This window comes from Haliotis rufescens, unplaced genomic scaffold (assembly GCF_023055435.1).
Source record: "Haliotis rufescens isolate VD_foot unplaced genomic scaffold, xgHalRufe1.0.p SCAF_39, whole genome shotgun sequence".
Taxonomy (NCBI): Eukaryota; Metazoa; Mollusca; class Gastropoda; order Lepetellida; family Haliotidae; genus Haliotis; species Haliotis rufescens.
The window spans coordinates 3,299,565-3,327,056 of record NW_025964101.1 but is presented as its reverse complement, the minus strand read 5'-3'; the positions used below and the strand labels follow the sequence as shown (position 1 = coordinate 3,327,056).

The following is a 27,492-nucleotide window of genomic DNA, read 5'->3' as shown; positions in this document are numbered from 1 at the left end:
GGTCCCAGATCATCAGAAGAGTTTGTATGGACATATCTGCAGTGACTTGGAGGGCTGGATACTGACCTGAGGTGTGAGATCTGCAGCGACTCTATGCGGGACTCCTCGTCTCGCTGTGTCCTCACCGACGTCACCTTACCTGCGGGAGATGCAACAGTCAACTTTCATTTTTGTTTTTTTAGGAAAGGATTGTCTCATAGGTAAGATTTTGTTTGCTTTGCTTTTTGTTTAACACTGCAATATTCTAGCTATATGACGGCAGCCTGCAAATAATCGAGTCTGGACCAGACAATCCAGTGATTGATATCACGAGCACCGATCCACATCATCAGGGTATGATGACATACAAGCAAGTCACCAAGTCTGACACCTGATCCACTGGGTCGCCTCTTATGACCATTAGGTGGAAAAGCAGCAAGTTGATTAAAATCTATTGGGATAATTTGCTAAATACATGGTAAAAGCACTTTGTGTTTCTCTTTAACGTGAAATATTTCTACAGTAAATGTGACGGCGTGACAGTATTTACCAGACAAGATGTCCACATAGAAGACCTCGTTCTTGACCAGTCCACTGGGGCCAGGGTTGGGGTAGGCGTAGGAGAGGAATGTCTTCAGGCCGCACCACTCAATACCTCTGTGTCACAGACAGAAACAGCAAACACTTAGACTAATGTACTTTTTGGCCAGTTCTTCTTTTATTCTTAGTATTGATTTGGGGGGCACGGGTCCCCCAGTCGTCTAAGGCGCCGCGATTCGCTGTGCAGAGTTGCGTCCCTTGGGCATGCCAGAAACCTATGATTGTGGGTTCGAATCCTGGTTCGCCCGATTATGTTTCTAGGTTAGTAGTTGTGTTTAACGCTACTTTTAACAGTATTCCAGTTATATTAAGGCGTGTCAGCTTAATGTGGGAGGAAAGCCCGAAGTGACGCAGGTCTTAGATGTTTACCACTTTGGTGAAACCCACGAGTACGGGTATGGTGCTGACAAACCTAGAAACATAATCGGGGCGAACCGGGATTTGAACCCACAATCATAGGTTTCTGGTGTGCCTAAGGGACGCAACTCTGCACAGCTAATTGCCCCCTCTCTCAGAAAGACAATATCGGGGTTTAAAGGGCTGCAACAACGCTACATTTACCTGGTAGTCCTGGTCTGGTTGTGGAAAGGCTACTGTACGTATCTGAACATGGCCGTGGAAACCCTACTGTACGTATCTGAACATGGCCGTGGAAAGGCTACTGTACGTATCTGAACATGGCCGTGGAAAGGCTATGAGACCTACCTGACCATGGAAGAATGCAGGCTGTATTCACGGTCCAGTTGTCCGGACGCCACATTCACAATCTGGACAGCTCCGGAGAAAGTACCTGGATAAAGAACGGATTGTCTTTGAAAGAAGGCTTCATTATAAATTAGACAAGGAAAAGAAGACAATATAAGGAATAAGAGGAACTTCTTTTTTATGAGGAAACACAACATTTCGGAGTATATGCTTACTCCTTCATCAAGTGAATGAATGCAATGAGGCAGAGAGCATATATATGTACACGTAAGGACAACAAAAGTAATAAGATAACAAAAGGTGGAAACTCTAGTCTGGATGGTAATTTAAGGTACCAACGTTTACTACAATATCTGAACTCGAAAGGGTGCACGAGAATCACGCACGCACGAATACGGTGTTAGCGTTGGGCGTCTCAACGTGCGTGATTCCCGTGCAGCCTTTCGAGTTGAGATGATTGGTTCAACTGTGTCATATGGCCCTGTGACGCAGGGGTAGCATTATGCAGATGGCTGTTTCAATGAATGCTCGTTCCACCCGTGACGGACAGGTCTGGTTGTTGATGAAATATAGTGATAGCTAAATAGACAGATTTTTTATTCATGCACCGATTGTCTTTAAATGTAATATCCAGTTATGTATGACTGTTTAATAATCTCATGCCAACTTTGACTGGAAGGGGTCCAATAGTTCGTCAGATACTGTAGTAAACATCGGTACCTTAAATTACCTTCCAGACTATAACAAGGGAAGTAACACTCTACAGTAATTAGCACTGATGGTTATGGACAACTGGAAGCCAGCCCTTAACTTGGGCAATGGACACTGGGCAAACGTTAGGCCGGGGGTGATGAGCAGTGATAGGTAAAAGAATGGACATAGCAATAAGGGCAAAAGGTAGCCAGCTCCAAAACGTTGTGTTTCCTCCTAATAAAGAAGTTGACATCCGAAATTTTTTTTCCTTATGTGTATCACTTCTAAATGCCATTCAAAAAATCCAATGATGAATATTTCATGACAGTATAAGTATAGATTCAAAATCGCTGCAATTATGATCATGATGATCCAAGGTCTGTCAGCACGGACAAACCATGATGTAACTGAAATACTGTTCAAAGTGGAGTTTAACCTTTGTCACAATACTGTATGAATCTATCTTACCTAGAGCCAGAAGAGGTTCGTATACATTCCAGTTCTTGTTGGTGAGGGGAGGACACATTCTGATGGTGGTGACATGAGCTGCGATTCCGTTCAGCAACCCAGTCAAGATGAACTTGAGTTGAACTGTGTGACCTTTGTTTGACCTCTGACCTTCAGCCAAGGGCAGCTGGGACTGACCAATGAGATCAGTGAGAGCAACCTTGGGGTATGCTAGTCTGGATATGATGGGGAAGTCCTGTCTGCGGGACGGGATCTGCTGGGCGGGGGATGGCAGGGTCAGGCCGGGGGTGTACAGTGGGGAGGCCACCTGGTGGTCAATCTCAATCTGTAACATAAGAAAACGTAAGCATTTATTCATTCTATATCTCAAATGTCATACAGATGAAGTTACAACCTTGATTAAAAACATGAATAGATTTTGAAAATATCTGCTGACTCCGAGTCCGCGGTACACATGCTTTGCAAATCCTGCAATTGACCGAAATCTGGCAGCATTTTATAAACTGGATGTCGATTTCATTACGCCATTTTTACAGGACTACGCAAAGAGTCGTTTCACCAGCCACTATATAACTCCATTATACAAGCCAAGTTCAGCAAGGGTAGAAACTTGGCCCAGATGTGCCTGTGTCTAGTAATCAACTGATAATTAAAAGATTAACAAGAAAACTTGTGCCTCAAGGGTTGAACTTGAAATAAATAATCAGCCTTATACTTATCACACTGTCCTGTGTGTTTATTCCTGCATAACTTAATACAAACGTAGACATATGTGACCAGCCCAGGTATACATGACTATTGGTTATCAGATTTATCAGAAACTGTGTCAAAAGGTCAATATACCACTAAACTCTTGGACGTGAAAACAAAATATGAACAGCAATCGCCTTCTCCAGAAACAACACTATGCATGATTGGCTGATTTGAACCTGCGTCATGAGGAACCCTGACGATTGGGCGGATTGAACACATCCAGTGGTCAAGCTACCGATCATTCATTTTCAATATCTATTTGCGTTTAAACTGCTGATCTTTGACCGAAAGTGATATGGATAGATAGTGAATCTTTTTATTATTATTGACCCATGTATCCTATGAAGGATACGCGAGTCAATATATAAACTACTTTGTGCGTGTACAGCTACGTATTCCTGTGAGTTAATGATGTTAATCTTTAAATTATTTCATTATTAACTGACATTCACAATATGATTGATCGATCATGATTTTAAATGTAGGAATGTAAATAGATAAATAGATACAAATCTCATGCTGCATCTAAACTCAGCCATTATTTTGTCCTTTTCAGAAATCAAAATTAATTTGGGACAAAATAATATTATTATTCTCTCAAATTGTTTGTTTGTTGCATAAATGAAGGCCCAGAAAGCATGTTCAGTGAGTATGGAGAAGGAGAACTCACCTTGATGGTACTAAGCCATTGTAAATTAACAGTGAGTGAGTGAGTGAGTGAGTTGGGTTTAATGCCGCTTTTAACATTATTCCAGTTATATCACGGCGTGTCAGCTTAATGTGGGAGGAAAGCCTGAAGTGATGCAGGTCTAAGACGTTTACCACTTCGGTGAAACCCACGAGCACGGGTATGGTGCTGACAAACCTAGAAACATAATCGGGGCGAACCGGGATTCGAACCCACAATCATAGGTTTCTGGCATGCCCAAGGGACGCAACTCTGCACAGCGAATCGCGGCGCCTTAGACGACTGGGACACCCGTGCCCCCTGTAAATTAACAGATTGTATGACTGTTTAACATTTAAATGTATTGGGTGCTATATTCAAATTTTCCCTGATAGATGCAAACATTTCTCTGAAAGAAACGGCTCAAAGTCTCCGACACCCTCTGACAATGTATCACATGTATGGTGACGAGCCAACATATTCACCACAAGGTTACCTCCCCTGTGAGTTACCTCCCCTGTGAGAAGTACAAGCTGGTACTGACCGGTGTGTCCATGGTGTGCAGGTCCCAGAAGATGACCCTGCTGTCGCTCATGATGAGAGCCATGGTCCGCTCTGAGATGAGGGAGGCAGCGATGCCGTACACCCGATTGTGTCTCGTCACCCGCAGCGGGTCAGACTGGCAGCGGAGGTCATACGCCACATCCAAGGACACATTAGGTGGCGTGTCATCTGGAATAACGATACATACATCAGTGGTACACTGCTCAGCTAACTTACATTGCAAGTACTGGAAGACTAAGCAAGGACTGTCTGTTTGAATCATTATTCCACGTCATCAAAATTGTAGATTGCGTGTTATATGTACCACTCAAAAGGAAATTAAGAACACCCAACATGCCATGACAGATTAACTGTAGCATTATCAAAGAATCGGGTGTTCATGTCTTGGACCCCTCAGATGTATTACTGAGAGTTCCGTGGAGGCAAAAATATTCTACTCAAAAGAAGGTAAGGATCACTCAATTGTTTCATATTGCTATAGTTAATCTGTCATGCCATGAAAGAATTGGGAGATCCTTACCTTGTTATGAGTAGTATAGATAGCCCCCCTGGTAAATCCCTGTAAACCTGAAGCTATTCCTAGAATGATCCCCTGGTAAATCCCTGTACATCTGATCCTAGAATGATCCCCTGGTAAATCCCTGTACATCTGATCCTTGAATGATCCCCTGGTAAATCCCTCTATACCTGAAGCTACTCCTAGAATGATCCCCTGGTAAATCCCTGTACACCTGATCCTTGAATGATCCCCTGGTAAATCCCTGTACATCTGATCCTAGAATGATCCCCTGGTAAATCCTTGTATACTTCAAGCTATTCCTAGAATGATCCTCTGGTAAATCCCTCTATACCTGAAGCTATTCCTAGAATGATCCCCTGGTAAATCCCTGTATACCTGAGGCTATTCCTAGAATGATTCCCTGGTAAATCCCTGTACATCTGATCCTAGAATGATCCCCTGGTAAATCCCTGTATACCTGAGGCTATTCCTAGAATGATCCCCTGGTAAATCCCTGTACATCTGATCCTAGAATGATCCCCTGGTAAATCCCTGTATACTTCAAGCTATTCCTAGAATGATCCCCTGGTAAATCCCTGTATTCCTGAAGCTAATCCTAGAATGATCCCCTGGTAAATCCCTGTATACTTCAAGCTATTCCTAGAATGATCCCCTGGTAAATCCCTGTATTCCTGAAGCTATTCCTAGAATGATCCCCTGGTAAATCCCTGTATGCCTGAAGCTATTCCTAGAATGATCCCCTGGCTTTGACTGCTGCTGACTTACCAAATGCTCCAGTTCCCTCGGATGCAGGTGCAGACATCAGGTTGGTTTTGCGCCGGACACGCACCGATATACTGCCGTTCTCGTGCAGACAGTAGAACACATCTCTCTGCCAGCAGGGGATAATCTGCAGACACAAGACAAAGCTGGAGTTCCATTCTGGGAAAAGTCTCTATCTCGAAAATGAACGTAAGCTGGCAGTTCTGAATGGAGATAATAATGGCACTATTTTGTGGATATTTTAGTTCTTAGGTTTTTATGTAGGTCATGTTTATGCAAATTTTAAGCTAATCTACCATTAATTGGCACATCAGTGCCCCAGTGGTGGTGATACAGCATAAATAAATTCAGAATCGTAACCCTGGTATAATGTCTTGTGATGCAAGTGAGTCAGTCCGTGAGTGAATATTGGGTAAGGCTGCAGTCAACTGTCTTCCAGGTTCATCACTGCTGCCTAGTAATAATAGGGCCTCGACAGCAACCCTTGCTTGGCTTAAAAGGCGACTATGCTTGTCATAAGAGGTGACTAACGGGATCGGGAGGTCAGACTCGCTGACTTGGTTGATGCATGTCATTGTATCCCAATTGCATGGATCGATGCTCATGACGTCAGTCACTGGATTATCTAGTCCAGACACAATTATTTACAGACCGCCTTCATATAGCTGGACTACTGAGTGCAGTGTTAGACAACAAACAAGCAAACAAACAAACATACAAGTAATAACAGGGCCAGGCAAAACAAAAATTTTAACGGAAACACAAAAATACATTGCATTACGTTTTGTTTGAAAAGTGTATTGCAGTATATAGGTAAACTGGTAATACTATGCAGTCCTGCTTTTTCACATCATCTAACTCCTGCTGGGAATATCCACACTCCGACATACACATGTAACCATCCAATCCACCAGGACAAATTCATGTTCAACTCACTAAAAACACTAAAACAAGTGTTGAAAATATATATTCCATGGCTGTCATGACTCTTTATCCTTGAGGAAGTTGCTATTTCAGTTATATACTACTCAAAAGAAGATAAGCACCACTCAATTTGTTCATATTACTATAGAAGTATAAAAGAATCGGGTGGTGCTTATCTTCATTTGAGTAGTATATGACAGCAAATGTCAGTGTCATGTAGGAAGAGGGCCCAGCGTGATACAGGTGTACGGTGATGTCAAACTAGGATTCGAACTGACAATAGGTTCCTGGCTATGACAAGGAACACAGGCACAGTGAATTTCAGTAGATGACTGGGCCTCCCATGCCTCCTCTTAACCATGAGACACTTTGCAGAAAAAATAAAACTTTAAAGGTTAATTTCTGAAAAAGACAGAGTTTTCAAAGATGAAACATGCAAACACATCTGCTCACAAGTCGATATTGGTTTACCTGGGCAAAGGAAGAGGCTGCTTTGTCAAGGGAGATAATCCCCACTGTCTGGTTGATCTCAAGGTCAAGGATGAGGAGCTCTCTAGGGTAGAGGAGGAGAAGGTGGTGGCGGCATGAGTGATGGAATGACAACTGGATGCACTCATTTAGAGCAATGGTCTCTTCATCAGTCTGGTTTGCCTTGCTGCAACACAAAATATTTATCTTCAGGACAAATAATAATTTAGCTACATTTAGCTATCTCTTCTCAAGATGTTTCGCTAAGAATATGTGTGATTGAATTTGTTAGTGCTCTCTGTATTTTGTAAAATATCTTTATGGAATATGCATTGAATTTACATATTCCAATAAAATACATTACTATAAAAGTCACATATGTCAATGAACACTGTTGTCATTAATCCTTCGGAGTCAATGTGTGGTCACTGTTTCTGATACAGTATATAACTATGGTCTGCTGGACATCTAGTGTTGGAAATAATTCAATGTGAGTTCAATAGCTCTCCAAAACTAGCACATACATTGGACTGAGTGAGTGAGTTGGGTTTGACGCCACCTTTAACATTACTACAGTTATATCATGGCGTGTCAGCTTAATGTGGGAGGAAAGCCTGAAGTGATGCAGGTTTCAGACATTTACCACTTCGGTGAAACCCACGAGTAAGGGTATGGTGCTGACAAACCTAGAAACATAATCGGGGCGAACAAGGATTCGAACCCACAATCATAGGTTTCTGGCGTGCCCAAGGGACGCAACTGCACAATGAATCGCGGCGCCTTAGATGATTGGGCCACCCGTGCCCCCCCAGATACATTGGAGAACCCAACAAGCATGGTAATGCATAAAAAACAAAGATCATAATCTGAGATTAAAACCAACAGCTTTTCCTGGCACAGAAAAGGGAAGCAATTCCGAACATCAAATTGCATTACCTTAGACCATCCTGCCCCTCTAAACAAAATTCAATTTGCCAAATTTCCAAACGATCACAGAAACCTGAAGTCCCTCTCTAATGCCCCCCTTTCACTGCGACCACGAATATGACAATAATGCAAACTTTCGTGCCTAATCGGGTTGACAAATATGAAGAATGCCAGGAATGGGTTAGGAAACATGTACAAATTACAAGATTCATGTACGGATCATGCACAAATTGTAAGAATCACCTACGACTTAGTTACGAATATGCCGAATGTTGTTCTTAGTTAATTCTTACATGATTCGTAGTTGACTCGGGACATTTGCGGCTGTTTGCAGATGTTTTACGGGTTGAGGACAAGAAATTTTGGGAGCCACGTATCGCCAAGAATAGCCAAGAATGCAAAAGAATCGATTATGAAGCTGTTACGTAACATAAGAATTAATTACGAATGGATTACGATACAGCCGGGAAATTTCAATTCGGGGACCCTGCCACGAAAGTTTTTGACAAACAAAAACTTTCTCACGGTTCGACGAACTCCCGCAAACTGTAGGAATGTTTGGGAATCAAATAAGATTCATTTAAGAACTTCAAGAAATGATTAAGATTTATCTACGAACGTGAAAAATTTCCAATTTGGGGTGATTCGGGATATTCGTGGTCATAGTGAAAAGGCAGCATAAGTGATGGGATTCACACAAAATCATTAAGATTATTTAGTGGCCTGCCGAAACACAAAGTTTGACTTTGCGTTTTTCATCGTCATGCAATGTAAATAACTGAAAGTAACCTCCCTTTTGTTATTAGTTTTCAAGCTCCTTCCCCGCGCGTGACACCTTCGTTACACTCTGCCACCAGTGTGGGCGCGGCCATTACAAGAATCTTGAAATTTGCCCTCTAACCCCAAATGTAGTAACGTTCATTCTTTTGTTAATGTCTTTGGGAATGCCATCATATTTCAGTATAGAGAGCTCTGCGAACGGGATATCGCTGTGAGCAGTTTGATTAGTTTTATAGATTTGATGATGTTGATAAATAATCAGTATTTCAAAATATCTTTCATAATAATTATCAATCAGAAGTTTATGAATATACTGTATTTATACTGTCTCGATTATGACTTGTTTATTCCTTACACATAGGTTTGTGTCAGCCAGGCGTCATGGATTCTTGGACCAGACAGAAAATGGATCGCACAATACAGGAGGTAACATAAATTGTATTGTTTCCCTGCATGTTCTAGCTGCTTATTCAGCATGTATATTTAATCATACTTTTATTCATATTGGTACCATCGGCCTTGGCCCAAATGTATAAAATAAATTAATCCATCCATCATGTCCGTCTAAACACCCACCCGTGCCGGGCCGCTGACCACCCGCCTGCCCGCTTTCCCGCCTGCCGGTCTGTCTTTGAGTTGATCATATTTATAATAAAATAACATTTCATGCTTTAATGAGAACTGTTTTAGACAGTGAGAAGCCTGACCTTGGTTTACTCTCGCCCACCAAGATTCTGGTCATCCTCTGTGCCAGGTTCTTGGATGAAGACTTCCTCTCCAGGCTGTTGGTGTTCCCGGTCTGGTTCGTGGAGGAATCTACACAACACAACCATCACGTTAAACAACATCCTTGATTACCCGCAGCAGCTTAGTCCGTGATAAACAGCCTAGTATGACACCTTAATTTGAAGTGACACTTTGGACTTTCTGATTGGTGAATGTGGTTGATTGCTAATAAATGGTGACAAGTTTATTACAGTGCTGCCTCTATTGACATAGTCACCAATAATCTGCTACTGCTATATGATGGTGTGGCAAGTGCTGTCACATGGTCATTGAAGGCTAGAACCCTCACTCACTCTGACTAGATGGGCTGAATATGTAGAACTTCTTGCCATTGCTGGACGGGGTCTTGGTGATTGTGAAGTCATCAATGAACACGATGCAGTCCTGACCCAAAACTGAAACAGAAAAATAGTATCTATGATCCTGACTTCTCTTATCACCTTGAATACCAAATTTTGCATGGTTCACATTAATAGTTAGTTGTTTGTTTGTTTGTTGTTTAACACCCCACTCAACAATATTCCAGCTATATGACGGCACGGCCTGTAAATAATCGAGTCTGGACAAGACAATCCTATGATTAATATTGTGGGCAAAGATCCAAACTGTCGTGTTACGATGACCCACGATTTACCAAGTCCCAGGGTCTGACCATCGAACCGTTAAGTCATCTCTGACTACCAGGATAGGTTGCTGGGGAGCAATTCTAAACCTGCATAACCACGGAGTTAATAGTTGGAAGTTAATTTGGAAGTAGAAAATGACAACAAAAACAAGTTCGACCACCTACCATGACTACCCAGCCTTCACTTAATTCAGTCAAAATATAATGTCAACCAACTAAACAAAATAAACAGATTAACAGATTTTCAACACCACTACATTTCAATATAAACGTTACTCCCGGCCTACATGCAACATTCTTGGAGTTGAAGGGATCGAAGGAGAAGGACAGCAGGTTCTCTGTGTAGGTTTTCTTCCAAAGTCTGGTGCCCGTGTCGGCGTTCCATAGAACCAGGGAGTACGGGGGATGCAGTGCCACCAGCAGGTCACGGGATGCGTCCTGGTGCCGCAGCCATTCCATGTCTGAAACAGTTGCCATGGTTACACATCAGCTGGGTGAACAATGTTCAATCTGAACTCAGCATTCTTCATCAATTCAAGGAGGGAGACTAGCATATGCGTAGGCTGAATACTTGTGTCAGAGATGACACACCAACTACACACAAGAATATAATCAAGTATCCTGACGTACCCTATTTTCGAACAGTTATGCCATGCTTATATTTAAAGGGATGAGCGAATAAACACTCAAATTCTGCTTCACACCAGTAGGTGATGTTTTCAACTATAAAATTCAACTCCATTCCAAAAGAAAAACACTCCTCGATAAAAGGCGTGACCTCCACTACCCCATCTGTAAACTTCTGCTTCACTCGAGTGACGTCACCTATTTTCGAATACCTGATTGGTTTGGTACTTTAGTTGCTTTTTCATGAATGAACAGAAGTGTTTTGGTGCACACTTCTCAACATATTTCTTGCAGGTTGGCATTAAAACTCAAACAGTAACTGAAAGTTTGAAATCTAGTCACAAAATATGAATACTTGTCAAATTATAATGTTCACACTATTCCACTGTTCCTTTTCATTGTGGCACAGGCACAAAAATACTGAATGACAACAGACTGTCCTTACAGGTGTACAGTACTTCACATGAACCCAATGTTGACAGGCCGAATGTGTGTACTCTCAAGGCGACAGCCTTGTTGATATCCCACCTCTCGTTATAACGCGACAAAGTCACTTTCAATATGGCTGTTCGAAAACAGGCGTCATTCGAAAATAGGGTCCTCGGCGATATATATTATGATAATACACATGAATACACTCAAGTACATATTATGATAAAACACAAGAATACTCTCAAGTATACATTATGATAATACACATGAATATATAGTAGATGACAATCATCCTTCATTACATTACAATGTTTTACACTAGGGAAGAATGAAGCTATACATGTAGAAACTACTTCACCGTTCACCAGGTCACAAGATTTACTACAGTTCACCCTGCTCACCTTGCACTGGCTTGTTGCCCTCGGAGAACTCGACCTTGGCCTGACCCTGGGCCACATCCCACACGATGATGACCCCTGCAGCGTCCGCAGACACCAGGCGCAGCGTGTACGGGCTGTTGAGGTCATGGTGGTAGTTCTCTTTCCCCCACTTCACCTGCACAAATTCATTACATTTATTACATAGGTCACTATTCCTGCACACATTCATCACATAGATCACTACACCTGCACACATTTATTACAAAGGTCACTACACCTGCACACATTTATTACATAGGTCACTACACCTGCACACATTTATTACATAGGTCACTACACCTGCACACATTTATTACATAGGTCACTACACCTGCACACATTTATTACATAGGTCGCTACACCTGCGCACATTTATTACATAGGTCACTACACCTGCACACTTTTATTACATAGGTCACTATATTCCTGCACACATTTATTACAAAGGTCACTACACCTGCACACATTTATTACATAGGTCACTACACCTGCACACATTTATTACATAGGTCGCTACACCTGCGCACATTTATTACATAGGTCACTACACCTGCACACATTTATTACATAGGTCACTATTCCTGCACACATTTATTACAAAGGTCACTACACCTGCACACATTTATTACATAGGTCACTACACCTGCACACATTTATTACATAGGTCGCTACACCTGCGCACATTTATTACATAGGTCACTACACCTGCACACATTTATTACATAGGTCACTATTCCTGCACACATTTATTACAAAGGTCACTACACCTGCACACATTTATTACATAGGTCACTACACCTGCACACATTTATTACATAGGTCACTACACCTGCACACATTTATTACATAGGTCACTACACCTGCACACATTTATTACATAGGTCGCTACACCTGCGCACATTTATTACATAGGTCACTACACCTGCACACTTTTATTACATAGGTCACTACACCTGCACACATTCATCACATAGGTCACTACACCTGCACACATTCATCACATAGGTCACTACACCTGCACACATTTATCACATAGGTCACTACATCTGCACACATTCATCACATAGGTCACTACACCTGCACACATTCATCACATAGGTCACTACACCTGCACACATTCATCACATAGGTCACTACACCTGCACACATTTATTACATAGGTCACTACACCTGCACACATTCATCACATAGGTCACTACACTTGCACACATTCAACACATTCAGCCTTTGTGAACAAAATGAATCTTTTGTATCAACAGCGACCAACCAAGATGTCAACAAAGGATTTATCATTGACTGAATATTTGATCCCACAATTTGAGGGGCACAGATGACCCTATGATCCACTGAGCATAAGGAACCAATCCATGATGTAGGCATGACCTTGTTCCTCCATATCCTCATTATATATATAACTAACTATTTTATTCCACTATTCCTGCACTCATTCCAGTGCTACCATGGTTATCACTATCACTGTCATATTTATGGTGTTTGGCATAGTAAACATTAAGGGCACACAGACACTTTCTAAGGGTGTGGGGAATGAGTTGTGATTAAAGCCTCTTTGAATAACAAATCAATTGAAGGGATGGAAATCTCTGTGTCTTCATCATAAAGAAAGTCTTAAGGAAAAGCTTCTTCTCACCTTGACAACATTGGCCTTGTGTTTCTCCAGCACTTGAATAACCTGCAAAATGTACAGAATTTAGGAGATATACAGTACATGATTTCAAATTACAGAAAATTGATCCTGCTAAATTTGTCATCCTGGTCATTTCAAATGAAACATGTCCCTGCATGGCCATAAGCAGAGCGCCAGGGTCGTACAGGATGCACATATGTTGATAATGGGTGCAGAAGAAACTACAGTACAGTACACCATTTTAATACTTTAAGACCCTCATACTGCCTGCAAAAGCCCTCAAAATTAAGTACTGGGAGTCCTCTGGACCCCCACTTTTGTAGGTCAAAGTAAAACCCAGGTACACACAATCTATCGGCATGTAAACCCATCACACAAAATGTACCCAACTCAACTGTATCATCATGATCATGACAAATATCATCATAATTTAATCATAGATATGCTAAAGGCACTCTTAGTACTGCTGATGCTGTAGACAAGGGTAGACAAACAATTGGTAATATCCTACTAGTTACCAGTTCTTTTTGTAGTTTTGTTTGACGTAAAAAACTGGGTATCTAGATTTGGAGAACACAACGAGATGTTCACCCATCTCGGTCTAGTGGCTGTGTCTAACCTTGTACAGTTGGTTTGTTGTTTAACACCACACTCAGCAATATTCCAGCTATACGACGCAGCCTGTAAATAATCAAAACTGGACACAAACCAGTGATTGATATTGTGAGCAACGATCCTCGACACCAGGGTATGGGGATGTGCTGTCAACCAAGCTACCCAACCTGACCACCTGATCCACTTGTCACCTCTTACAACCAGCATAGGTTCCTGTGGACCTACTCTAACCCAGATTCCTAACACCTACCTGGACAGTCCCTGGGTCCACCACAGTGACAAAGTTGTGACAACCATAGGCCAGCTTCCCTTGCCAGCCCCTGAAACACACAATCATCATCATCATCATCATCATCATCATCGTGGTCATCATCATCTTCATCGTGGTCATCATCAGCATCATCATCGTCGTCGGCACCATCATCATCGTGGTCATCATCATCATCATGGTCATCATCATCATCATCGTGGTCAGCATCATCATCATCTTCGTCGTTGTTATCATCATCTAACTGATATAACTATGTTTGAACTGGTACTCTAAATAACTATTTAAAATGTGACCATGAATGTTTATATAACTGTAACCATGGTAACAAGTCATCAAGGAGTGTATTTCAGTGCCACATTGAATACCCGACACCTTCCACCATTGTGGTTTGGGATGCATGGGTCTAATTAGGATGTAATATCTTCCCACACAATAAGTTACCATGGTGAAGAAAGAATGAAATATATAATACGGCACACACTGAGAGCCCCATGGGATGTGAAATGCATGGCTGTTTAGTGTCAAAGTGTAGCAAGCATGGAGCCTCCCAAAATTATTCCTGGGAGTCCACAGGACTGACTAAAAAAATCTCAGAAATTATGCCGCATACTGTTTACTTTTACTTTAATACAATATCACAATGGAGCATGAGAGGAAGTTTGCCAGGTCAAAATCTTGTTTGATGCAGCATGGAGGTGCTGCTGACTTCACTATATTACTGTTACCATGGTTACCATCCTTAGTACCGGTACTGTAATACAAAATTGATAGACAATACTTGAACTTGTAGACATTTTAGAGACATTTTTGGGAGAATTTCAGAAATCTGTACATGCAGATGGGGGTCATTTCAAATACACAATCACCATGCAATATACAATTTACATCTACTTAGAATCTTGCAGTAGACTTCAAATTAATTTACACTGTGCATACTTATTATCGAACATAGACCTCGACTAGCATGGTGTCACTTATCCAGTGTAATATAATGAAAAATTACTTGAAAGCAAACTTCTGTGATCACTTAAATGACGTACAGTTGACAATGCTGTCTCAAAATAAGGTTGTCGCAATGTGGATGTCAAAACCCAATTTGTGTCACCATGTATACACATTACTTAATCATATTAATGTGGGATTACTTATTAAAGGCTATTTTATTACATGTGATTGTTGTCACACAAAAATATTGCTAGATTTTTTGTGGGGAACATATGTTCATGAGCTTCAAGGAACTTATTACACAAGCCATTTCAGCCCTAATTGGAGGTTTTATATAATTAAAATACCACTCAAGACAATATTTAGAACAGAACATCGAAATGGTTATAACCAAATTAACATGTGAGCATTGTTTCAAACACACGTGAAGATCCAGGTAAGAATAGGTCTGCAGCAACCCATTCTTGCAGCAAAAGGCGACTATGCTTGTTGCAAGAGGCGACTAACAGGATCGGGTGGTCAGGTTCGCTGACTTGGTTGATGCATGTTATCGCATCAATGCTCACGATGTCAATCACTGGATTGTCTGTCCAGACTTGATTATTTATAGACCGCCGCCATATTGCTGGATATATTGCTGGATATATTGCTGAGTGCGGCGTTAAACAAACAAATATTGCTTCAACATGACCAATTTTCTTCGACATTGACTGGTAATCTTCGAAAATGTCCTGAAGATGTTTTGCAAATTTGAGAATGATATAGAAGCATATTCTATTAAAATTTGATAACATTCTGAAAATGTCCTAATGCCATTTGTGTCCAGGAAAATCCCTGTAGGCTCGGGAGGTATAGATGATGATCACAGGACAGTCCTGGGTGGAGTTGTACAAAACAGCTTTAGCACTACGACAGTCGTAAGTCTATGTTAAGGTATCGGAGTTACATTCGCCTTAGCGCTAAGATCGCTTTGTACAACGGCACCCTAGACTTGGTAATGGAACCAGCTGCACCATTTACAAATACCAAATTATATTCGACAATCATAAATAAATCTCCATAACTAATATGAACTGTCAACTTCAAAATCAGAGTATCTTTCAATACAAGACATCCTTTGATTAAAAATCACTGCAAAAATTAAATATACAGTGATAGATTGTCTGTTTACTGTTTTTTTACGCCTATTTTGTAAACAAGATCTAGATTGAAGACAGATAAATTGTTAAAATCAATGTTCTAAACTCACCAGTCACAAGCATTTTTGTTTTGAGCATGCAAGGCCCCTGTAATTATTTTCGGGAACAGTTTCATTTTGCACACACAATGTCAGCAATGAAACTGTCACGGCTGTTTTTGACAGATTCAGAATACACCCCAATCGTCACGACGCCATATTGGGATAAAATCCGGACACTTCCGGGAAGTTGTGTAGTGGGTTCGTTGATAATCAATGGGCACTAAAACGGATTATGAACATATTAATGCCACGAGAATTGTGTTAATGTTCTTTGTTTTATCCGGTTATGTGTATATCATACTTTGTAATCTTATCTTTTCCATGTAAACGCCACTCATATTAAAACTTCGGTTTGCATCTAGTGGGTAGGACGGGACACGAGTGGTACGCAAGTGAGGGAGTTAGGCTGAAGAACAAGTGCCGTTAATAATTGCGTTTGACAGTGAAGTGAACTGTGTCATCTAAGGATACCGCATTTCAAGCAGCCAGTGGTTGATTAGATTCAACCTGAGTTAACCAGTGTTAATGAAACATAACTTCATGAAACAAAAGGCCCGTGAAGGTCCGGGTAGAATAGGTCTTCAGCAACCCATGTTTACCGTAAAAGGCGACTATGCTTGTCGTAAGAGGCGAATAATCGGGTGGTCTTAGCTCGCTGACTTGATCATTGATCCCATTTGCGTGGATCGATGCTCATGATGTCAATCACTGGATTGTCTGGTCCAGACTCGATTATTTACAGACCGCCGTCATATAGCTTGAATATTGCTGAGTGCGGCGTTAAACAACAAACCAACCAACCATGAAACAAAAATCATGCAACCTTCGATATAATACAAAATGTCTGCCAGTAAACGCTACGAGCAGGTGTTGAAACAGCATCGACCTATATCTGTTTTGGGTTGTCATGCTATCCACCACTAGTCCATTATGCTTAAAATTTATAACAACATGACGTTACATACATGTAAATGTAATAATATCCCAGTATATATTTCTTATATTTACCTAGAATTGTTATATTAAAAGCGTCCATGTGTTTTATGAAAAAATCGAAAACATATTGCAAGTGCCTACAGTGTAAGGTATTGTTGAATCATGTAACTTGAACAGTTTAAGAACTGCCAAAGCCAGGTAAAATGTATGTATTCGTTTTGTTAGTTGTTTAACGCCGACCTTATTTAGGTCCCGTTAAGAGTGAGTGAGTGAGTATGGTTTTACGCCGCTTTTAGCAATATTCCAGCAATATTGCGGCGGGGGACGCCAGAAATGGGCTTCACACATTGTACCCATGTCGGGAATCGAATCCGGGTCTTCGGCGTGACGAGCGAACGCTTTAACCACTAGGCTACCCGACCGCCCCTTCCCGTTGAGATGATGAAGATCGTAATATTTAAGGAAGCCGTCTATAGAAGTCCGGAAGACCTAAAGTAACACGTGACCTAATACGTCATACTGGAATTTCCTTTCCGCAATGGGCACCGGTGCTATGAAACTCAAGTGACACTAAACATGGCACGATAATGTTAGTTTTGTTTCGGAGAGCGTGTGTATGGCTTTACGCCGCTTCTAGCGCTATTCCAGCAAAATCACGGCGGGGGACACCAGAAATGGGCTTCACACATTGTACCCATGTGGAGAATCGAACCCGGGCCTTCGGCGTCACGAGCGAACGTTTTCACACACACACACGCACGCACGCACACACGCACGCACGCATGGCGTAAGCGCACAGTGACTAACTGTATCTTGAAATTAACGACACAAAAAAGTAGATGGGGTAAAGATTGTTGTATTTGCATAAAGTGGAATGTGACGTTACAAGGTTACAATATTATTTGGCACAATGACGGTCTTCTGTTCACAACAGACAGCCGTGGTATTCACTTGGTATAATACTCATACATATTGTATACTATTGTATATATTGTATACATATATACAACAAAATTATCACAGATGCTTCAAGTATTATAAAACAAATGCCTTCAATAAGAAGACGATGGCACAATAACGATCTGACACTGCTGGAGAGGGTTCATGTGAGACAAAAATCCACATGCACTGTTTTGTAAACATGATATATCACACACACACACACACACACACACACACACACACACACACACACACACACACACACACACACACACAAATATATATATACATGTATATCCACAAAATATATCATTTCCAATATTATAAAAATTTAAAAGACAAATTTCAAGGGAACAGAGTGGTTCGATTTAAATATATATTAAAACAGCATTTAATGGTTTTCATTATTTTGCTCTCACTTCTCAGTTTAAAATAATCATTAGAATGCAAAGAAAAGCAACTCTTCATATATATTTTTTTTAAATATCCTCCTGGGATAATTACAACATTGTTTAATTGATAGTGCCTTGTGTTGCCTTACAATATATTAATATATTTGAATAAAATATAACATTAACACGTGCATATGAAAATATTATGAATTCTAAAGGGAAGCAGTCATTGCTTCCCCAAAGCTATAGGGTAATAAATCCAGTAAAACATCATTCAAACGTATACATTTCAAAATAGTAAGTTTTACTCCAATAAAAACATGTCCTTCAATTGGTTGCCAATCCCATCAAAAATCTATGTGAATCCCAAGATCCCAAGGGGAAGCATTAACAATGACATGACCAGGGGCAGATAACCCTCGTACACGGGTGTGTCCTCCCAGTGCTTGTTGTACACCTCGAGCTCTGCCTGGCACAGAGCGCGGTACGCCGCCACGTGAGGAGCTTCCAGGCTAGAGGAATTTTGGTTCACGTCTACAGCAGCAACGGCTGGAACGACAGGAGCCTCGTTAACATCAGCAGCACAACGACGACCCTCAGAGTTAGCATCAGCATGAGACTGATCCTCGGCAGCATCAACAAACGTGTCGGATGAAGTATCAAGACTATGGCTTGGGGATGTTTGAAGTTCACTAGATGCAGCATCGGGAGTTTCCGTGGCAGAGGAAACCTTGGGCGAGACAACAGCAGAGAACAGTTCCAGGGATGCCGATGTCGTGTGGAAGTGGCAAGATGCACAGGGTGATGCAGGAGTAGGTGTCGTCACAGATGGCGGAGATGTAGGCACAGTTTGTGTGTGGAACCCATAAGATCCATTTGGTGAAATAGAGGCAGCGGAAATTTCACTTGTTCCTTTTGAGACAACACCCAAACTTCCATTTTGTACAGATTTTGAAGGAGCAGCATCACTATTGTTAACCACACCTGGACTTCCATCTTTTAGAGACTTGGACGGAGAAGCATCCATATTGTTAACCAGAGTTTGAGTTCTATTTTGTGCAGACTTGGGAGCACCAGCAGATGTATCTGTGATCTCAGCAGAGTACAGGATGTCGTTTGGCATGTTCACTCTGGGTATAGTGTGTCCTTCAGACGAAACGGAGACGTGTATACGTGGCACATGATCAATGGAAATGGAATAGATGTCCTGGATCTCATCCGGATAAGCTTCAGCTACTGATGTACCTAGTTCATGTTGGCCGCTCCTGTTGCTTCTATTGCTGCCTCTGCTAGGTGGACCATCCCTTGACACAGCACCATTGACTTCAGCGGAGCTAAGACCTGTAGCTGTAGGTAAGTCTTTGTTGATAGGTGTGTTAACTTTGAGTACAGATCCGGCAGATTCTTCCTCTGGTTCCTCATCACTGCAGTCCAGGTAGCCATGTGACGGCACAGTTAGCGTGGGGAACAGGGCCTCATTTATATACTCCTCCTGCAGCCGCTGGTTTACAGTCCAGAGAGTGGGGCGGACAGCGGGATCCTCAGCCATACACATGTCAGAAAGTGACAACAAGGCTGAGATGTGTGAGACGCCATGTATGTTATTCAGTACTCTTCCAAGACTGTATACGTCACATGCGGGGGTTGTCTTAGCATGAGCACATACCTCTGGAGCGAGATGGACACAATTCTCCATGTCTCCTCTGTACGTTACCGCTGATTTGTATGATGCTGTTCCCATGTCACAGAACTTGACCGAGGGCAGTTCTCCAGACATGTCCACTAGAACATTGTCTGACTTGATGTCATTAATGAGAACATCTTTCTTGTGGATTTTTTTCAGTCCACTGACTAGCTGGCACGCAATATTCAGCCAGTGTAATCTTGGCATATCTGACTCGCACATAACATTATGGAGCGTTTGTCCAGAACCAACATACTCCATCACAATGCTGTAGCCATCCTCCTCATCACTCAATAGTCCATAACAGATGGGGACACAGCCTGTGGACTCAAGGTACATGGTGATCTTTGCCTCATTAGCGACGGCCTCCTGTGTTGTCCTGTCTGTAAAGTGTTGTTTAACCACCACATCTCTACTCTGGCCAGGGGACACCGTCAGTATTGCTGCATACACCTCCCCGAAAGATCCAGAGCCAATGACTATTTCAGTGAGGCCATCTGGCTCAACTTTGTAGTGGACCATGTGTGAAGGAAGAGTTGGAATCTTGATGTGCCAGAACTCTGAAGACATGCTGAAGGAAGGTCCACACACCCTCTTGAAGACGTACTCAGAAGGAAAGGGTTCATGGCTGGCTGGCTTGTCCTCATCGTGGTCAAGGGTGGACAGAGCTTGAGAGCTGACGTCATGATCATTGTGGAAGGCTTGTCCAAGAGAGGCATGCGGTGGAGACAGGATGCTCAAGGTGGGAATGTCCAGGATGTCATCCTCGTGGCTGAAGTCATCATGCAGGAAGGAATGTTGTGGGGAAGACTCAGCCCTGAAACATCAATGCCAACGTAAGAAGATATGATCACACAGTTGATCACTGCCATCCTATTTACGACAAGGTAGTCATTTATTATCCATTAGTTCATTATCCATATAACACAATTATGTACCTATCATTTGGACGGTTGTCTGTGAAGGAAAGGTCTCCCATGAAGTCATCCTCATTGGTAGGATTATCCTCGGACACTGGGAACTGTTCAAGTCTGAAATGAGAAATAAGTGTGATAACATCATCAATACACAATACGATATTTTGAATCAAATCACATCTAAAATATCATGATTTTAGTTTTCATTAAACAGTATTACAATCACAGTATGTATTTACAATAACCCCTACCTCATACAGCACTCCTCTCTGTACCATAGGTCTCTCTGCATCCGGAAAGTGCTGTCCTGTTCCCTCTCTGTTGAAGATTCTGTGTGACCCACTGCCGTCCTTCCTGTTGACCTGCACTGACCCACACACTGTTCTAGGTTTTGGATAGGTTGTCCAGCACAACACTCGGGGCTATCTCTGAGGCTAGATAAGAAACACAAGCCACTGCTGTATCCACCTTTAAGAAATGGTGTGCATGTCAGCTGGACCACTCTCTCTATGAGGGATTCTGGAACATCACAGAGGGAATGGAAATGCGAGATGTCTTTGAACAACTCTTTGAGATGTTTAGTATCTTCCTCTTTCTGGAGCAAATCCTCTTCAAAGAATTGGTTTCTATCAGCTCCTGAGGTAGAAGCCCCGTTGGCAGTTGAAGACATCTGACCAAAAACAGGAACCTTTTTAATCCGAGTGAATGTTTTGTCTCCTTCTCTTTGTGCTAGCTTTGCGTCCCTGCTGTGGCACTGTTGCAGTGTGGAATCTGTGACCTGATCTGTATCCTCCACTGTGTCATTCTGTGTTTGCTCTGACTCGATACACGTTTTGCCATAAGCTCCTCCCGCATCCGTTGGTCCCCTGTTACGTGACCTGAAGCCATCGGAGTGGCGTTTGTTCAGGTAGCTGTGCCTTGGCTTCTTTCTGGCAAGATCCTGACCCCTGGAAAACACCTGGTCCGACTTGGACCCAAAGACAGAAGAATTGGCAGCGTCCAGATCACAGTCACCTTCTTCTTTGGTGTAACCGTTGTTATTTGTGTTAAGACAGGCTGTGTCGTTTAGCAGGGCAGTTTTGGTGTTGAAAATTGACTTGCCTTTCTGGTCTGACTGCAGATTGGTCTCCTTGATGTCATATCTATTCCAGAGTTTCCTGGTGAAGCTCATCTCCTGCCGAAGTCTGCTGTACATCTCCTCCGTTGTGCCCGGTGCACCCCTTGTCCTCAGCTCCTCCCAGTACAGGTCCTCCATGATCTGGATCTGCGATCGACCTGCCTGTTGACCTGGTGCCCTGCTGGGACTTGCCCTGAAGTACTTCATGTGTTGACTGGCCAGGTCCTTCAGGGTGGCTGAGACCATTTCGGGGTGGGTGTCCTCAAGCCAGTACCAGGGTGTGAGCGGACTCCGGGCCAGGCAGCTGCCAGGGGGGACAGGCTTCAGGGAGGGGATGGTGTTGAGGATACGCCGCCGGGTGTCCTGTGTGAAGAGAAGAACATTAACATGAAATAAACGTATTGTGTAGTGTTGTGGATAAAAACAATGTTCTGTTCCTTTATACATGCATACAAGAAATTCATCTAGTCTTAAACGAATATCCTAAGAAATATGACTGTCAAAGCTCCCATTGTTTAACAAATACTTATGACCGTCGCAGCGACAAGATAGTACTTTTTAAAGTTCCAGTTCATGACAATTAACAAAAACTCACGTGAACATGTAAGGGCATATTTTATAAGAAAAGATTGCCATTTATAACATGTGAAAAGCACATTAGATTTTAGACAATAATATTCACAAAATGTATGTCTCGAATATGCTATATGCTGATCTTTAAAACAAAAACAGTTAAATAATATTTTTAAGTTAATATCTCAGTCTAAAGTTGCCAATGCATCTTAATCATGTTTGCTGAAATCAAAATCGAAACCTGTTTAGTGGACAAACATTATGAATATGTGTACGAATTCCTTGGTTTTATTGTTGTTCACGTACACGTTTTATCTTTATCGATTGTGTTTGTTTTCTATTGAATTTGTGACATTTAACTTATTGTTTTATTGGAAATGTTTACATGTTTAACCTGCCCTCGTCGCTTAATGGCTGCTGAGACATGACCGATGCAAAGTCACTCACTAAGTACATCAACAACACGGACAAGTCACTTATAACGGGGTCTTTCGAATATTAATAGCGAAGTAATCTTTGACCAAGTTCAAAACCTGATTTGTCAAAGTAAACATTTTTGCAGAAATCGAACTTCAACTGTTTGATCATTTACCCAAATTTTACCTCCGGCTGAATGAGCCACATATACCAGTCATTAGACTAGCTTGTGTTTGGAGAGGGAGAGGGTCCCTCAAAAGTCATATTTTGTAATATTATTGGACTAGTAATTAATCTTTGGCCCAATTCTCTATAATATACATTTATGTCATACCTATTTCGATAGTCAAACATTGTGTTTAAGCATGAACAAACAGTTGTGTATTCATTTCATATTCAATTCAACGTTTTAATTTGAAAACAAGTTGTGCACTTAATAATACATGGATACTTACCATTACTTCTTGACTAGAAAATTATCTTCGGACCACATCTTTATAATATACAGTTCGAAATTCAAACATTGGTTACAGCTCAACAACCAGCCGGGTATTGTTTACATTTATATTTCAACACTTTCATTTTTTCCTCTCAGCAAAATGAACAAAATATTTTCAAGCACTTAAAATAATAAATGGAAACTTACCATTTCTTTCTCCTTGAAGGTGATGTACTTGGTGGAGCGGGGCTTGTACCTCAGCGGAAGTCCGTCCAGTTTGTCTTTGAGCAGACGATATTTTTCAACCCGGCTCCACTGGGGTCGAACTAGTGGGCGTGGGTTTGAGGGCTCGACTTCCGGTGGTCTCTCTTTCTGGGCAAATGGTAGAAAAACTCGCGCTTTGGTTAAGATCCCATAGTTATAAACGTTGTCGTGGCTTGGTCCAGTCTCCATTCGAGTTGCGTATCTTGGAGTTGATGGCGCAGACTCCATAGTTTTCAAATGACCCGGCAAGAATACTACTGCCGTGGCTGCGACCCCATCGTAAAATGCGATGAATGGAAGTCTCGCCAGATACCGTGAGTTTGAGGGAGGTGTCACTTGAGATTCAGCCTCACCTGGATCCAGTGTGGCTAACATCGCTTGGTTGTAGGCGGTAGACAGACTTTGTTCACGCTTGAGTAGAGTCAGGTTTAGAAGACTTGAGAGTTGGCCCTCCAGGAAGTCATTATAATCCAGCACCAATGTACGCGCCATGGACAGGATCTCTTCGTTGTATGTGATGTGTGGACTTTCCATATTGATGAATCCGACCAGTTGCACATGTCGTAATGGCTGAGGCTTCAGCTGTTGTACGTTACCCGGCATTAGTGCATGTACCAGGGCTCTGATTCCTTTGTATAATGCGACATCGGGGTGTCTCATGAGTCCTACCTTGTTTCCGTGGCTTGAGATCAAGGCATATGCTTGTTCTACAGCTCCTGGTAAGAATATTTGTGCAGTAGCTACCATCCCATCGTAAAACGCAACAAATGGTGCTACCCTGTTTCTTGGGGTCGAGGTATTTATCTGCTCTACAGCTCCTGGTAAGAATATAACTGCCGCGGCTGCGATCCCGTCGTAAAATGCGACAAAGGGGAGTCCTTTCTTGAGTCCAGTAAGATACCGTGAGTTGGAGGGAGGGGTCACTTGAGATTCAACCTCACCCGGATTCAATGTGGCTAACATCGCTTGGTTGTAGGAGGTAGATAGACTTTGTTCACGCTTGAGTAGAGCCAGGTTCAGAAGACTTGAGAGTTGGTCGGCCAGGAAGTCTTTATAATCCAGCACCAATGTACGTGCCATGGACAGGATCTCTTCGTTATATGTCATGTGTGGACTTTCCATATTGATGAATCCGACCAGTTGCACATGTCGTAATGGCTGAGGCTTCAGGTGTCGAATACCTGGCAAAATCGCCGGGGCCCTGGTTGCGCTCCCATGGTAAAATGCGACATGGGGACTTTCCTTTTCCACGAGTTCTGACTTACTCCGAGCGCCTGAGGTCTTCATGTCTACGACTCCTGGTAAGAATATTACTGCGTTGGATACGATACCATCGTAAAAGGCGACAAACGAACTTTCTGGAGGCCCACTCCAAAACTGGAGTGAAGGCGGTGTGTTGATTTCGACTATTTCAATCTTCATCATGCGATACGCGAGAACACGTCTTGTTGGCAGAATGACTGTATCAACAATGGCGTGACGTCACAAACGTCTCCAAGTTTGGGTCATCACTAATCAATCACGTCACACGAGATTGCAGATATTTTCCATGAAGGCAGTGAAATAAACGAAAGAGATCAGTTGTATGAAATGAAATCACGCATATTCGTTGATATGTAGATGTAGCATACCTAACAATGTTCTAAGTAATGATAGAAAGTTTCTTTGAGTATTTTATGACGTCATAAAGCTATGACGCCACAGTGCAGTGACGCCCTTAAACTGGTTCCCGGCTTCCTATGTCAACTTGCGGCAAGCTTATATTGTGATAGGAGAGACGGGACCCAGTTTATGCCACCCTACCCGACGTAAACAAGATTCAGTGTTGGTTTGCGCAGTAACCGCATGATAGACTGGAACCCAGTGTAGGCAGACCGTAGGCAGCATTGGTTGGTTGGTTTGTTGTTTAACGCCGCACTCGGCAATATTCCAGCTATATGACGGCTGTCTGTAAATAATCGAGTCCGGACCAGACAATCCAGTAATTAATATCATGAGCATCGATCCACGCAATTGGGATCGATGACATGCATCAACCAAGTCAGCGAGCCAAGACCACCCGATCCCGTTAGTCGCCTCTTACGACAAGCATAGTCGCATTTTGCGGCAAGCATGGGTTGCTGAAGACCTATTCTACCCCGGATCTTCAAGGACGGGTACCGTAAGCAGCAGATACCCGACTCTCCACGCAGTGATGCACAATTTAATAAAACTATTCCCTTGGAAACGTCATAGTCCTGAAGTTGCAAATTTAAAAAGTAATACACATTTGAAACAGGGACTGTTGCCAGGCAATAGGTTAATCCAAATGGTGATTGGTCGGCGCTAGTTGCCCCGCGTAATGGAGAATCTTGGGTTCCCGTCGACAATAATAGTTTTCCTACGGCAATCCCAAAGTTTTGTCCGTAGCATGGTTTTTGCGTCCATTGTGGTCTGTTCAATTTAATCCACGCGTCACTTTGAGCTGTGAGTAACATATTGTGTAATGTTAAGACGTCAGCATGTTTGATAAAAGTGTGAGTGAGTTGTGATTAACGCTGCATGAACAGTTTTCCAGTCATATAACAGCGTGTCAGGTTAATGTGTGAAGAAAAGCGGAAGTGAGGCAGGTCTCAGACGTTTACCATAATTTAGAAAAACCCACGAGCATAGGTGTGGTGCTGACAAACCTAGAAACAATATCGGGGCGAACTAGTATTCGATAATAGGTTTCGGGCATGCCCACACCAAAATTCGATGAAGGAGTGATAAAAATATCAAAGGATTATGTATTAATGGTAAAGAAAATATCATAGAACAGTATGCTGATACTGAATTCATTTTGGATGGGAGCAGAACCTCATTCGAAGAAACAATTCATACTTTAGAACAGTTTGCTAATATTTCAGGTTTAAAATTAAATTATAATAAGTCCGAAGTTATTTGGATAGGGAGTAGAAAGAATAGTGATGTAAGGTACATGCCTGAATTGAATATTAAATGGAATCCAGCTACTTTTAGAGTTTTGGGAATTGTTTTCACCACAGGCCTTGATTTAATTGAAGATTTGAACTATAGAAGGAAACTTTATGAAATTGAACAAATCATTAAAAAGTGGCTGAAAAGAATTATTACTCCTCTAGGAAAGATAGCAGTTATAAAGGCAATATTAGTTTCTAAATTGAATTATTTTTTCTTATCATTGCCCAATCCTTCAGAGCAGTTTAAGGAGTTGAACAAGTTACTGTTTGCATTTTTATGGAATAAGAAACCGGATAGAAGTAAATGTCAAGTGATATGCAAATCCTCTGCAGATGGAAGTGTGGGAATGGTTGATATTTTTAATTGTGTTAAATCTCAGAAAATCTCTCGGATCAAGGTGTTGTCTGAGGACTATCAGACCATCTGGAAGGTGTT

General features: G+C 42.0%; 3 protein-coding genes across 4 annotated transcripts in view; all 3 read right to left on the bottom strand.

The window, feature by feature from the left end:
* The window catches only part of LOC124149191 (WD repeat-containing protein 11-like), a 42,383-nt gene extending 25,781 nt beyond the window's left edge, over positions 1 to 16,602 (bottom strand). For both annotated transcript variants that reach the window (XM_048381430.1, XM_046520620.2), the window contains exons 1-14: positions 16,425 to 16,602; positions 14,210 to 14,279; positions 13,348 to 13,389; positions 11,682 to 11,835; positions 10,509 to 10,682; positions 9,890 to 9,991; positions 9,518 to 9,626; positions 7,107 to 7,290; positions 5,715 to 5,838; positions 4,410 to 4,597; positions 2,446 to 2,770; positions 1,285 to 1,369; positions 530 to 636; positions 67 to 139 (exon numbers count right to left, since the gene is read on the bottom strand). In XM_048381430.1, the coding sequence (XP_048237387.1) occupies positions 67 to 139; positions 530 to 636; positions 1,285 to 1,369; positions 2,446 to 2,770; positions 4,410 to 4,597; positions 5,715 to 5,838; positions 7,107 to 7,290; positions 9,518 to 9,626; positions 9,890 to 9,991; positions 10,509 to 10,682; positions 11,682 to 11,835; positions 13,348 to 13,389; positions 14,210 to 14,279; positions 16,425 to 16,489 (1,802 nt within the window). In that variant the 5' untranslated portion in view covers positions 16,490 to 16,602. The remainder of the gene's footprint in view (positions 1 to 66; positions 140 to 529; positions 637 to 1,284; positions 1,370 to 2,445; positions 2,771 to 4,409; positions 4,598 to 5,714; positions 5,839 to 7,106; positions 7,291 to 9,517; positions 9,627 to 9,889; positions 9,992 to 10,508; positions 10,683 to 11,681; positions 11,836 to 13,347; positions 13,390 to 14,209; positions 14,280 to 16,424) is intronic.
* Positions 16,603 to 18,873: 2,271 nt separating this feature from the next.
* On the bottom strand, positions 18,874 to 21,992 carry LOC124149148. The gene is made up of 3 exons (XM_048381514.1): positions 21,538 to 21,992; positions 21,308 to 21,400; positions 18,874 to 21,186 (listed from the first exon to the last, which is right to left on the bottom strand). Exons 1-3 carry the CDS (start codon positions 21,954 to 21,956, stop codon positions 19,041 to 19,043), a joined length of 2,658 nt encoding a protein of 885 aa, XP_048237471.1. The 5' UTR covers positions 21,957 to 21,992; the 3' UTR covers positions 18,874 to 19,040.
* On the bottom strand, positions 21,979 to 25,552 carry LOC125371688. Its single transcript, XM_048381454.1, has 3 exons — positions 24,040 to 25,552; positions 22,160 to 22,766; positions 21,979 to 22,040 (listed from the first exon to the last, which is right to left on the bottom strand). The coding sequence occupies exons 1-3, from the start codon at positions 25,519 to 25,521 to the stop codon at positions 21,979 to 21,981; spliced, it is 2,151 nt and encodes a 716-aa protein (XP_048237411.1). The 5' UTR covers positions 25,522 to 25,552.
* Between the last annotated feature and the right edge of the window lie 1,940 nt (positions 25,553 to 27,492).

Bases quoted from the DNA above. Each gene is read 5' to 3' on its own strand.
- LOC124149148 (XM_048381514.1), bottom strand. From the start codon at position 21,956: ATGTCTTCAACTGCCAACGGGGCTTCTACCTCAGGAGCTGATAGAAAC. The intron at 21,401-21,537 runs GTAGGGGTTATT...TTCTCATTTCAG, and splicing joins AGAGAGGAGTGCTGTATGAG to ACTTGAACAGTTCCCAGTGT. The intron at 21,187-21,307 runs GTACATAATTGT...TTGATGTTTCAG, and splicing joins GACAACCGTCCAAATGATAG to GGCTGAGTCTTCCCCACAAC.
- LOC125371688 (XM_048381454.1), bottom strand. From the start codon at position 25,521: ATGATGAAGATTGAAATAGTCGAAATCAACACACCGCCTTCACTCCAG. The intron at 22,767-24,039 runs GTAAGTTTCCAT...CTCTTCACACAG, and splicing joins CCTTCAAGGAGAAAGAAATG to GACACCCGGCGGCGTATCCT. The intron at 22,041-22,159 runs GTAACAGGGGAC...ACACTGCAACAG, and splicing joins CTCCGATGGCTTCAGGTCAC to TGCCACAGCAGGGACGCAAA.